This window comes from Oncorhynchus gorbuscha, linkage group LG01 (assembly GCF_021184085.1).
Source record: "Oncorhynchus gorbuscha isolate QuinsamMale2020 ecotype Even-year linkage group LG01, OgorEven_v1.0, whole genome shotgun sequence".
Classification (NCBI taxonomy): Eukaryota; Metazoa; Chordata; class Actinopteri; order Salmoniformes; family Salmonidae; genus Oncorhynchus; species Oncorhynchus gorbuscha.
In genome coordinates this window covers 10,212,289-10,225,902 of record NC_060173.1, presented here as the reverse complement: position 1 = coordinate 10,225,902, position 13,614 = coordinate 10,212,289, and the positions used below count along the sequence as shown (strand labels likewise).

At 47.0% G+C, this 13,614-nt stretch overlaps 1 protein-coding gene across 3 annotated transcripts in view; it reads left to right on the top strand.

Moving 5' to 3' along the window:
- LOC124032414 (cyclin-dependent kinase 17-like) overlaps positions 1–13,614 on the top strand; it is an 84,901-nt gene that overhangs the window by 29,190 nt on the left and 42,097 nt on the right. For all 3 annotated transcript variants that reach the window (XM_046344809.1, XM_046344802.1, XM_046344818.1), the window contains exon 2: positions 12,128–12,276. In XM_046344809.1, coding sequence (XP_046200765.1) covers positions 12,150–12,276 — 127 coding nt within the window. In that variant the 5' untranslated portion in view covers positions 12,128–12,149. The remainder of the gene's footprint in view (positions 1–12,127; positions 12,277–13,614) is intronic.

Sequence of the window (13,614 nt, the reverse complement as noted above, 5' to 3'; positions counted from 1 at the left end):
TCCTCTCTGTCGTCCCCGCCACTCCTCTCTGTCGTCCCCGCCACTCCTCTCTGTCGTCCCCGCCACTCCTCTCTCGCTCTGTCGTCCCCCGTGTCAGAGGGTCTGAGTGGTGCTGGTACCAGAGTGCTGATGTGTTGGCAGAAAGGTGATGACAGTCGTCACCTTTGACAGACTGTGTGTATGTGGACTAATGATAACAGGGTCCTGGTCGGTCCTCAGAGAAAATAAGACTCAAAGTTGATTAACGTCGCTGCTATAGCAACAACCGCTCTGAGTGATAGCTAGTGTTAAATGCCTGTCTTGCCACAGACTGAGCTCTCTCTCTCTCGCTCTGTCCCCCACCCGCTCTGTCCCCCACCTGCTCTGTCCCCCACCCGCTCTGTCCCCCACCTGCTCTCTCTCTCTCTCGCTCTGTCCCCCACCCGCTCTGTCCCCCACCCACCCGCTCTCTCTCTCTTGCTCTGTGTCCCACCCACCCGCTCTCTCTCTTTTGCTCTGTGTCCCACCCACCCGCTCTCTCTCTTTTGCTCTGTGTCCCACCCACCCGCTCTCTCTCTTTTGCTCTGTGTCCCACCCGCTCTCTCTCTCTTGCTCTGTCCCCCACCCGCTCTCTCTCTCTTGCTCTGTCCCCCACCCGCTCTCGCTCTGTCCCCCACCCGCTCTCGCTCTGTCCCCCACCCGCTCTCTCGCTCTGTCCCCCACCCGCTCTCGCTCTGTCCCCCACCCGCCCTCTCGCTCTGTCCCCCCACCCGCGCTCTCGCTCTGTCCCCCACCCGCTCTCTCGCTCTCGCTCTGTCCCCACCCGCTCTCTCGCTCTCGCTCTGTCCCCACCCGCGCTCTCGCTCTGTCCCCCACCCGCGCTCTCGCTCTGTCCCCCACCCGTGCTCTCGCTCTGTCCCCCACCCGCGCTCTCGCTCTGTCCCCCACCCGCGCTCTCGCTCTGTCCCCCACCCGCGCTCTCGCTCTGTCCCCCACCCGCGCTCTCGCTCTGTCCCCCCACCCGCGCTCTCGCTCTGTCCCCCACCCGCGCTCTCTCTCTCGCTCTGTCCCTCACCCTCTCTCTCTCGCTCTGTCCCCCACCCGTTCTGTCCCCCACCCGCTCTCTCTCGCTCTGTCCCAAAACTTTACATGTTGCGTTTATATTTTTGTTCAGGTCTATAAGGTGTACACTGTCTAGACCCTTCAAATATGCAAATTCAGGAAGTGGATTTAGGGGTGCGTTAAGCAGAGCACTGTCAGATACTGTATAAAATTTTAAAATGTTATATAGAACAAACATGCCACTCTGATATGTAAAACAACTAACCATGACAGCTCTATTCATGACATTGCTATCTACAACATTTGCCTATACTGAACGTGGCCCCACTCTCTCTGTAAGGTGGACGACATGTTCTGTTGCCATGCTCAACTCATCTTTCCTCAACTCCTGCCTGTTCTTTATCTACAGCTCAGCTCTCCTCAACTCCTGCCTGTTCTATCTACAGCTCAGCTCTCCTCAACTCCTGCCTGTTCTGTCTACAGCTCAGCTCTCCTCAACTCCTTCCTGTTCTGTCTACAGCTCAGCTCTCCTCAACTCCTGCCTGTTCTATCTACAGCTCAGCTCTCCTCAACTCCTGCCTGTTCTGTCTACAGCTCAGCTCTCCTCAACTCCTGCCTGTTCTTTATCTACAGCTCAGCTCTCCTCAACTCCTGCCTGTTCTTTATCTACAGCTCAGCTCTCCTCAACTCCTGCCTGTTCTTTATCTACAGCTCAGCTCTCCTCAACTCCTTCCTGTTCTGTGTCTACAGCTCAGCTCTCCAAAACTCCTTCCTGTTCTGTGTCTACAGCTCAGCTCTCCTCAACTCCTGCCTGTTCTGTGTCTACAGCTCAGCTCTCCTCAACTCCTGCCTGTTCTGTGTCTACAGCTCAGCTCTCCTCAACTCCTGCCTGTTCTGTGTCTACAGCTCAGCTCTCCTCAACTCCTGCCTGTTCTGTGTCTACAGCTCAGCTCTCCTCAACTCCTGCCTGTTCTGTGTCTACAGCTCAGCTCTCCTCAACTCCTGCCTGTTCTGCCTGTTCTGTGTCTACAGCTCAGCTCTCCTCAAAACTCCTGCCTGTTCTGTGTCTACAGCTCAGCTCTCCTCAAAACTCCTGCCTGTTCTGTGTCTACAGCTCAGCTCTCCTCAACTCCTGCCTGTTCTGTGTCTACAGCTCAGCTCTCCTCAACTCCTGCCTGTTCTGTGTCTACAGCTCAGCTCTCATCAACTCCTGCCTGTTCTGTGTCTACAGCTCAGCTCTCCTCAACTCCTGCCTGTTCTGTGTCTACAGCTCAGCTCTCCTCAACTCCTGCCTGTTCTGTGTCTACAGCTCAGCTCTCCTCAACTCCTGCCTGTTCTGTGTCTACAGCTCAGCTCTCCTCAACTCCTGCCTGTTCTGTGTCTACAGCTCAGCTCTCCTCAACTCCTGCCTGTTCTGTGTCTACAGCTCAGCTCTCCTCAACTCCTGCCTGTTCTGTGTCTACAGCTCAGCTCTCCTCAAAACTCCTTCCTGTTCTGTCTCCAGTGACCCAGTGTGATGTAAGAGCATGTTCCTGGTAACTCCTGTCTGTGCCCTCGCAGCAGGAAGCCCCACTTTTCTCCACACAATGAGGGCCTTACATAATTGTGCTATATTAAAGGCAGCAGCCTAGCAGACCTTTCCTTCACTCGTGTGTTCATTGTCTTCTCTGAGTGATGGAGAAGGCTGCTCTTTACGGGGCCAAGGCTGACTACGACCTGAGCGAACTCATTCGTGGTACTGGATCGTACCTGCACAATAGACAAAGGTCAGTAGGTCAGGGCTACAAACCTGACTCAGTTACACCAGCTCTGTCAGGAAGAATGGGCCAAAATTCACCAAACTTATTGTGGGATGCTTGTGGAAGGCTACCTGAAACATTTGACCCAAGTTAAACAATTTTAAAGGCAATACCCTCAATTAGCATTTGGTAGCATGTAAACTTCTGACCCACTGGGAATGTGATGAAATAAATAAAAGCTGAAATAAATAATTATCTTTACTAGTATTCTGACATTTCACATTCTTAAAATAAAGTGGTGATCCTAACGGACCTAAGACGGGGAATTTTTACTCGGATTAAATGTCAGGAATTGTGAAGAACTAAGTTTAAAGGTGTTTGGCTAAGGTGTATGTAAACTTCCAACTTCAACTGTGTGTGCGTACATCACACACACATACCAGCCTAAAACTTTTGCACAGTATTATATATATATGGGGCCATACCATCACTTCCAGGACTAATTGTTCTTCTTTACGTTGAAGATAGTTCTTGCACAGGATATATGTGTGTATATATAAAAAGACACACTCTCTCACTGTCCACTGTGTTTCATTTCAGCAAACATAACATGTGTAAGTATTTGTATGAACATAACAAGATTCAACAACTGAGACAAACTGAACAAGTTCCACAGACATGTGACTAACAGAAATGGAATAATGTGTCCCTGAACAAAGGGGGGTCAAAATCAAGGTAACAGTCAGTATTTGGTGTGGCCACCAGCTGCATTAAGTACTGCAGTACATCTCCTCCTAATGGACTGCACCAGATTTGCCAGTTCGTGCTGTGAGATGTTACCCATCTTCCACCAAAGCACATGCAAGTTCCAGGACATTTCTGGGGGGAATGACCCTAGCCCTCACCCTGCGATCCAACAGTTCCCAGACGTGCTCAATGGGATTGAGATCCGGGCTCTTCGCTGGCCATGGCAGAACACTGACATTCCTGTCTTGAAGGAAATCACGCACAGAATGAGCAGTATGGCTGGTGGCATTGTCATGCTGGATGGTCATGTCAGGATGAGTCTGCAGGAAGGGTACCACTTTTTTTTGCATTTGTTTTCTATTTCACATTTATTTAACCAGGTAGGCCAGTTGAACACCTTTATTTAACCAGGTAGGCCAGTTGAACACCTTTATTTAACCAGGTAGGCCAGTTGAACACCTTTATTTAACCAGGTAGGCCAGTTGAGATCACCTTTATTTAACCAGGTGGGCCAGTTGAGAACACCTTTATTTAACCAGGTGGGCCAGTTGAGAACACCTTTATTTAACCAGGTGGGCCAGTTGAGAACACCTTTATTTAACCAGGTGGGCCAGTTGAGAACACCTTTATTTAACCAGGTGGGCCAGTTGAGAACACCTTTATTTAACCAGGTGGGCCAGTTGAGAACACCTTTATTTAACCAGGTGGGCCAGTTGAACACCTTTATTTAACCAGGTAGGCCAGTTGAACACCTTTATTTAACCAGGTAGGCCAGTTGAACACCTTTATTTAACCAGGTAGGCCAGTTGAGATCACCTTTATTTAACCAGGTGGGCCAGTTGAGAACACCTTTATTTAACCAGGTGGGCCAGTTGAGAACACCTTTATTTAACCAGGTGGGCCAGTTGAGAACACCTTTATTTAACCAGGTGGGCCAGTTGAGAACACCTTTATTTAACCAGGTGGGCCAGTTGAGAACACCTTTATTTAACCAGATGGGCCAGTTGAGAACACCTTTATTTAACCAGGTGGGCCAGTTGAGAACACCTTTATTTAACCAGGTGGGCCAGTTGAGAACACCTTTATTTAACCAGGTGGGCCAGTTGAGAACACCTTTATTTAACCAGGTGGGCCAGTTGAGAACACCTTTATTTAACCAGGTGGGCCAGTTGAGAACACCTTTATTTAACCAGGTGGGCCAGTTGAGAACACCTTTATTTAACCAGGTGGGCCAGTTGAGAACACCTTTATTTAACCAGGTGGGCCAGTTGAGAACACCTTTATTTAACCAGGTGGGCCAGTTGAGAACACCTTTATTTAACCAGGTGGGCCAGTTGAGAACACCTTTATTTAACCAGGTGGGCCAGTTGGGAACACCTTTATTTAACCAGGTGGGCCAGTTGGGAACACCTTTATTTAACCAGGTGGGCCAGTTGGGAACACCTTTATTTAACCAGGTGGGCCAGTTGGGAACACCTTTATTTAACCAGGTGGGCCAGTTGGGAACACCTTTATTTAACCAGGTGGGCCAGTTGGGAACACCTTTATTTAACCAGGTGGGCCAGTTGAGAACTGCGACCTGGCCAAGGTAAAGCACAGCAGTGCGACACAAACAACAGTTACACATGGAATAAAGAAACATACAGTCAATAACACAATAGAAAAATCTATATACAGTGTGCAGATGAGGTAAGATAAGGCAATAAATAGGCCATGGTGGCGAAGTAATTACAATTTAGCAATTAACATCTTGCCTGACACGCAGGCGTCCCATCTAGACATCTGGAAATGCAAATGCGCTACGCTAAATGCTAATAGTACTAGTTAAAACTCAAACGTTCATTAAAATACACATGCAGGGTATTGAATTAAAGCTACACACGTTGTGAATCCAAGCAACAAGTCAGATTTTTAAAATGCTTTTCGGCGAAAGCATGAGAAGCTATTATCTGATAGCATGTAACACCACAAAAGACCTGCAGGGGACGTAAACAAAATAATTAGCATAGTCGTCGCTACACAAACCGCACAAATAAAATATAAAACATTCATTACCTTTGACCATCTTCTTTGTTGGCACTCCTAGATGTCCCATAATCACTATTGGGTCTTTTTTTTCAATTAAATCGGTCCATATATAGCCTAGATATCGATCTATGAAGACTGTGTGATAAACGGAAAACAATAGCGTCTTATAACGTAACGTCATTTTTTTTAATTAAAAAAGTTGACGATAAACTTTCACAAAACACTTGTAATGCAACTTTAGGTATTAGTACACGTTAATAAGCGATCAAATTGATCACGAGGCGATGTATATTCTCTAGCTGTCCGTCTGGAAATGTCCGGGTAAATCTCAACCAAAATATCCGGTCGGAGACATGAACAAATGGCTTGTCTCTTCTTCGTTTGACCAAGAAACAAAGCCTAGGCAAATGACAGCACTGTTGACATCGTGTGGAAGCTGTAGGTATTGCAACCTCAGCCCCATTTATTGTGGTTCGCCTTTATCAATGGGTTGAAGTGGCGGATGGATATATTTCCATTTTCAGTGATTAGATTTTCCTGCGCTTTTCGATGAAACGCACGTTCTGTTATAGTCACAGCTTTAACCAGTTTTATAAACCTCTGAGTGTTTTCTATCCACACATACTAATCATATGCATATACTATATTCCTGGCATGAGCAGCAGGGCGCTGAAATGTTGCGCGATTTCTAACAAAATGTTCGAAAAAGTAGGGGGTAGGATCAACAGGTTAAACACTGGAGTGATAGATATGCAGAAGATGACTCTGCAAGTAGAGACACAGGGGTGCAAAGGAATATATGTACACACACACACACACACACACACACACACACACACACACACACACACAGTGGGGAGAACAAGTATTTGATACAAGTATTTTTCAGGTTTTCCTACTAAAATCCAGAAAATCACATTGTATTTTTAAGTAGTTTATTTGCATTTTATTGCTTGACATAATTATTTGATACATCAGAAAAGCAGAACTTAATATTTGGTACAGAAACCTTAGTTTGCAATTACAGAGATCATACGTTTCCTGTAGTTCTTGACCAGGTTTCCACACACTGCAGCAGGGATTCTGGCCCACTCCTCCATACAGACCTTGGACTTTAGACCAAAAAGCTCTATTTTTGTCTCAGACTACATGACCTTCTCCGATTCCTCCTCTGGATCATCCAGATGGTCATTGGCAAACTTCAGACGGGCCTGGACATGCGCTGGCTTGAGCAGGGGGACCTTGCGTGCGCTGCAGGATTTTAATCCATGACGGCGTAGTGTGTTACTAATGGTTTTCTTTGAGACTGTGGTCCCAGCTTTCTTCAGGTCATTGACCAGGTCCTGCCGTGTAGTTCTGGGCTGATCCCTCACCTTCCTCATGATCATTGATGCCCCACGAGGTGAGATCTTGCATGGAGCCCCAGACCGAGGGTGATTGACCGTCATCTTGAACTTCTTCCATTTTCTAATAATTGCGCCAACAATTGTTGTCTTCTCACCAAGCTGGTTGCCTATTGTCCTGTAGCCCATCCCAGCCTTGTACAGGTCTACAATTTTATCCCTGATGTCCTTACACAGCTCTATGGTCTTGGCCATTGTGGAGAGGTTGGAGTCTGTTTGATTGAGTGTGTGGACAGGTGTCTTTTATACAGGTAACGAGTTCAAACAGGTGCAGTTAATACAGGTAATGAGTGGAGAACAGGAGGGCTTCTTAAAGAAAAACTAACAGGTCTGTGAGAGCCGGTTTTCTACCAATTCTGAGCTGATCGCACTGCTGGACATCTTCCGATTGTGAAGGGAAGTAAACATGATGTCTTTCATCTGCTGCAGTTTAGTTTCCTTGGCCGACCACTGCGTCTACGGTCCTCAACATTGACGGTTTCTTTGTGCTTCTTCAAAAGATCTTGGACAGCACATCTGGAAATCCCTGTCTGCCTTAATGTCTGCCTGGGAGAGACCTTGCTGATGCAGTATAACTACCTTGTGTCTGCCTGGGAGAGACCTTGCTGATGCAGTATAACTACCTTGTGTCTGCCTGGGAGAGACCTTGCTGATGCAGTATGCATCGTGTCTTGTTGCTGTTGTCAGTCCTGCCATGGTGTATGACTTTTGACAGTAAAACTGTCTTCAGCAACCTCACCTTGTTAGCATTTGGCTGTTCCTCACCCAGTTTTATTCCTCCTACACAGCTGTTTCAGTTAATGATTTTGTGTTTCAACCTACATATTGAATTGATGATCATTAGCACCTGTTTGGTATAATTGTTTACTCATACACCTGACTATATGCCTACAAAATCTCTGACTTTGTGCAAGTGAGAAGAGCTGATGCTGTTTTGAAATCAGTGTGGTCACACCAAATATGGATTTGATGTAGATGTTTTTTTCTCACTCACTTTGCATTTAGTTAATTGATAAATCTATTAACATGTATATTTTTGAAAGCATTCTTACTTTAAAACATTTGTTCACACTTGCCTAAAACTTTTGCAGTGTGTGTGTGTGTACACACTACTGTTCAAAAGTTTGAGGTCACTTGCAAATGTCTTTGTTTTTGAAAGAAAATCACTTTTTTTTGTCCATTAAAAAAACATCAAATTGATCAGAAATACAGTGTAGACATTGTTAATGTTGTAAATAACTATTATATCTGAAAATCTCTTTTTTATTTTTATGGAATATCTACATAGGGTGTACAGAGGCCCATTATCAGAAAACATCACTCCTGTGTTCCAGTGGCACGTTGTGTTAGCTAATCAAAGTTTATAATTTTAAAAGGCTAATTAGAAAATTTCAAAATGGTTATCTTAGCAGCTGAAAACTGTTGTTCTGATTTAAAGAAGCAATAAAACAGGCCTTCTTTTACACTAGTTGAGTATCTGGAGCATCAGCGTTTGTGGGTATGATTACAGGCTCAAAATGGCCAGAAACGAAAGGACTTTCTTCTGAAACTCGTCAGTCTGTTCTTCTGAGAAATGAAGGCCATTCCATGCGAGAAATGTTTTCTCGTTTTTCAAGCGAATGTATTTTAAGCGAGTATGCGAGCACACGCGTTCAGTTCACTTAGCCAACTTTGGCTAGCTGCCATCGCTCCTCTCATCCCCTCTCGCTCTTCACATCCCCTCTCGCTCTTCACATCCCCTCTCGCTCCTCACATCCCCTCTCGCTCCTCACATCCCCTCTCGCTCCTCACATCCCCTCTCGCTCAACACATCCCCTCTCGCTCCTCACATCCCCTCTCGCTCCTCACATCCCCTCTCTCTCCTCACATCCCCTCTCTCTCCTCACATCTCCTCTCGCTCCTCACATCCCCTCTCGCTCCTCACATCCCCTCTCGCTCCTCACATCCCCTCTCGCTCCTCACATCCCCTCTCGCTCCTCACATCCCCTCTCGCTCCTCACATCCCCTCTCGCTCCTCACCCTTCCCCCTGCTTCTCTTAGTCTTTTCCCTACCCCCTCCAATCCTCACTGTCCTCCATGCCAGGCAAACTGATGTGGAAAATATTTTGCATATAGCTGCTGGAAAGCTGAGTTTGTCCATGTAGGGAAATCATGGTTAGCTGTGGTGAAATGCGTGTGTACTGTAGGGTGTTTGATGAAAGAAGACAGAACAGAATATAATTTTAGTCTCCTGCTGGGGGCTTTGCATTTAGACATTGGGGGGGGCACACATTGTGTTGCCATGGCAACAAATTTTAATTAGTCCGTACCGAATGGGACTACTTCTCTTGCTGTGGTCCTGTGTCTCTGGAGCACAGTCTTCTGCTCAGCCTACTCACTCATGGGAGCAGGGATACACTGGGATCACATCCAGCGCTCTAGGGCTTCAGACTAGACCACAAGCCAAGCTACAGGAACAAGGACCAGATGGGTCAGACACTGCCGTCAATAACTCCAGTCACATGCATTCATCCATTTTTACTCCGTGGAACACAGTGTACGCTGAGGCTGCGCCGGAGCCCCCCCGCGGCGAGGAGGGCTGCGCCGGAGCCCCCCCGCGGCGAGGAGGGCTGCGCCGGAGCCCCCCCGCGGCGAGGAGGGCTGCGCCGGAGCCCCCCCGCGGCGAGGAGGGCTGCGCCGGAGCCCCCCCGCGGCGAGGAGGGCTGCGCCGGAGCCCCCCCGCGGCGAGGAGGGCTGCGCCGGAGCCCCCCCGCGGCGAGGAGGGCTGCGCCGGAGCCCCCCCGCGGCGAGGAATTAGAAGTCTATGACTTCCCACATTGTTTTTCCAGTGTGGGAAATTAATTGGCCTATTTTAATAACGTCTAAATTCTGCATATCCCCCCCTGACTGTTGATTGGTTGTTTCTGGTTCCCTTCAGCCAGTTCATATTAGTTTCCATCCCCTGAATCTCTCCCGATACGTCATATTTGCTACTTTTCTCAATGTAATTTCCTCTACTGTTCTGTGATTCAAATCCAAATGAGGTGTGTAAGTGTTTGAATAGCTTTTGGTTCTTCTTCTCACATTAGACTCATTCCGTCCCATCGTGACATGAATCATTATCTCTCCTAATACGTCATGTTTTTCCCGTATTGGAAATGAATTAGTCTATTAGTAACTCTACCTTAAAGCCTGTTTCCTTTAGTGTTGATGGATTTCTGTGTTCGCTTCAGTCAGTAGCTATAAATCAATGTCTACATTTCACAGCAGATGTGGGATTACTTGGATATTTAGCTTGAGGATCTTGAGGTGTGTTTTGATGCTTGTGTTCTTTCTCATAAACCCATGTTTACTATAGATGTGGTATTGGTGGATATTGCTCGAGGTGTGTTTGATGCTTGTAATTCCTTGTGAACTCTTTGAAAGCAGTGTTGATTTATTAGGGAAGTTCCCAGAACATGTTGCGTCTTGCTGAGGCTGGGCGATATGGCCTAACTTATGGGTGATTCATGATGAACCAGTCAAAAGTTTGGCCACTTACTCATTCAAGGGTTTTTCTTTATTTGTACTATTTTCTACATTGTAGAATAGTAGTGAAGAGATCAAAACCTATGAAATAACACATATGGAATCATGTAGTAACCAAAAACGTGTTAAACAAATATATTTGAGTTTCTTCAAAGTAGCCAGCCTTTGCCTTGATGACAGCTTTGCACTCATGGTATTCTCTCAACCAGCTTCACGAGGTAATCACCTGGAATGCATTTCAATTAACAGGTGTGCCCTTTTAAGTTAATTTGTTGAATTTATTTCCTTTAATGTGTTTGAGCCAATTAGATGTGTTGTGACAAGGTAGGGGTGGTATACAGAAGATAGCCATAATATGGACTTTTTTGACCAAATAGGGCAAGAACAGCTCAACTAAGCAAAGAGAAGCGACAGTCCATTACTTTAAGACATGAAGGCCAGTCAATACTGAAAATTTCAAGAACTTTAAAAGTTTCTTCAATTGCAGTTGCAAAAACCATCAAGCGCTCTCATGAGGACCGCCACAGGAAAGGAAGACCCAGAGTTGCCTCTGCCACAGAGGCTAAGTTCATCAACCATTAGACCCAGCCTTCCACAACCAAAAGACCCACTAATTATTTAATCAAAATAGTTGAACCTGTTTTTTTTTTGTGCAGTAATCACTGATCTGGCTTTCAAGTATATGAACATGCCTTTTTTTGTTACATATGTAACTAGAACCATGCAAAATGCACATTTACTAATAAGGATCACTTCTTATTGAAAAGTAACACAGGTCTCATCAACAATCTCTCAAGCCCATGTGGTAATGATTAGCCTGCTAATCTTTATATTTCAAGTTTAGCTAACAAGGATCTATTTGCTAGCTAACAAGGATCTATTTGCTAGCTAACAATGATCTATTTGCTAGCTAACAAGGATCTATTTGCTAGCTAACAAGGATCTATTTGCTAGCTAACAAGGATCTATTTGCTAGCTAACAAGGATCTATTTGCTAGCTAACAAGGATCTATTTGCTAGCTAACAAGGATCTATTTGCTAGCTAACAAGGATCTATTTGCTAGCTAACAAGGATCTATTTGCTAGCTAACAAGGATCTATTTGCTAGCTAACAAGGATCTATTTGCTAGCTAACAAGGATCTATTTGCTAGCTAACAAGGTAGAACGGTTGAATTGTTATGAACCCACCTTTCTGTCCATCTCCAGCTGTTTGAACAGCATGCTGAAAACCATAGGTATTATAAGTCTCTATCGGGCCTCGTCCCTTCAGTTATCTCGTACCTCTCGTCCCTTCAGCTCTCTCGTACCTCTCGTCCCTTCAGCTCTCTCGTACCTCTCGTCCCTTCAGCTCTCTCGTACCTCTCGTCCCTTCAGCTCTCTCGTACCTCTCGTCCCTTCAGCTCTCTCGTACCTCTCGTCCCTTCAGCTCTCTCGTACCTCTCGTCCCTTCAGCTCTCTCGTACCTCTCGTCCCTTCATCTCTCTCGTACCTCTCGTCCCTTCAGCTCTCTCGTACCTCTCGTCCCTTCAGCTCTCTCGTACCTCTCGTCCCTTCAGCTCTCTCGTACCTCTCGTCCCTTCAGCTCTCTCGTACCTCTCGTCCCTTCAGCTCTCTCGTACCTCTCTCCCCAGACCTTACTGACTCTCCCCTTCTCTCCCCAGACCTCCCCTGCCAGAGAGCACCATGGAGAAGATGAAGCGGTTTAGGAGGAGGCTGTCCCAGACTCTGAGAGGGAGTCAGACCATCGATGAGTCTCTGTCTGAAATGGCTGAACAGAAGACTATAGAGGAGAACGGCAACAAGGACAGCGGTGAGTGTGTGGGGGTGGGGGCACGTGTGGGTGGGGGGGCACGGGGGGTGGGGGCACGTGTGCGTGTGGGTGGGGGCACGTGTGCGTGTGGGTGGGGGCAAGGGTGCGTGTTTTGGGGGCACGGGTGTGTGTGTGGGGGGGTGGGGGCACGTGTGGGTGGGGGCACGGGTGTGTGGGTGGGGGCACACTTGTGTGTGTGTGTGGGGGGGCACTGTATGTAGCCTGCAAGGCATCAAAACAAAGATAATTAACCAGCTATGTCACACTATCTCTCAGCTGGAATTAAGCCTTCCAGGGATAGTCTGGTGTTGTCGTTGGCTGCCGTGGCGTCGCTATGGTGCTGGCTTGTCAGGGTCTCCAACGTTCTGGAGTTTCCATGACATTGCCACAGTGACTTAGAGGACTCTGTGAAAGCAGCTGTTCATCTTGAAACACATTTCTCTCCTCGTTCTGTCTCTCTCTGTCTTTCATCACCAGGCTTTATCAGTGTTTTTCCCAGCTCCCCTCTCCTCTCTTTTCTTCAACAGCTATTCTCTCCTTTTAACCAGCTCCCCTCTTCTTCCCTCTCTTCTTCTCTCCTTTTAACCAGCTCTCCTCTCCTTCCCTCTCTTCTTCTCTCCTTTTAACCAGCTCCCCTCTCCTTCCCTCTCTTCTTCTCTCCTTTTAACCAGCTCCCCTCTCCTTCCCTCTCTTCTTCTCTCCTTTTAACCAGCTCCCCTCTCCTTCCCTCTCTTCTTCTCTCCTTTTAACCAGCTCCCCTCTCCTTCCCTCTCTTCTTCTCTCCTTTTAACCAGCTCCCCTCTCCTTCCCTCTCTTCTTCTCTCCTTTTAACCAGCTCCCCTCTTCTTCCCTCTCTTCTTCTCTCCTTTTAACCAGCTCCCCTCTTCTTCCCTCTTTTCTTCTCTCCTTTTAACCAGCTCCCCTCTTCTTCCCTCTCTTCTTCTCTCCTTTTAACCAGCTCCCCTCTCCTTCCCTCTCTTCTTCTCTCCTTTTAACCAGCTCCCCTCTCCTTCCCTCTCTTCTTCTCTCCTTTTAACCAGCTCCCCTCTCCTTCTCTCCTTTTAACCAGCTCCCCTCTCCTTCCCTCTCTTCTTCTCTGTAGGTATTCTGGGCGGCAGGTAGCCTAGTGTTTAGAGCATTGGTCTAGTAACTGAAAGGTTGCTAGATTGAATCCCCGAGCTGACAAGATAAAAATCTGTCGTTTTGCCCTGAACAAGGCAGTTAACCCACTGTTCCCCTGAACAAGGCAGTTAACCCACTGTTCCCCTGAACAAGGCAGTTAACCCACTGTTCCCTGAACAAGGCAGTTAACCCACTGTTTCCCTGAACAAGGCAGTT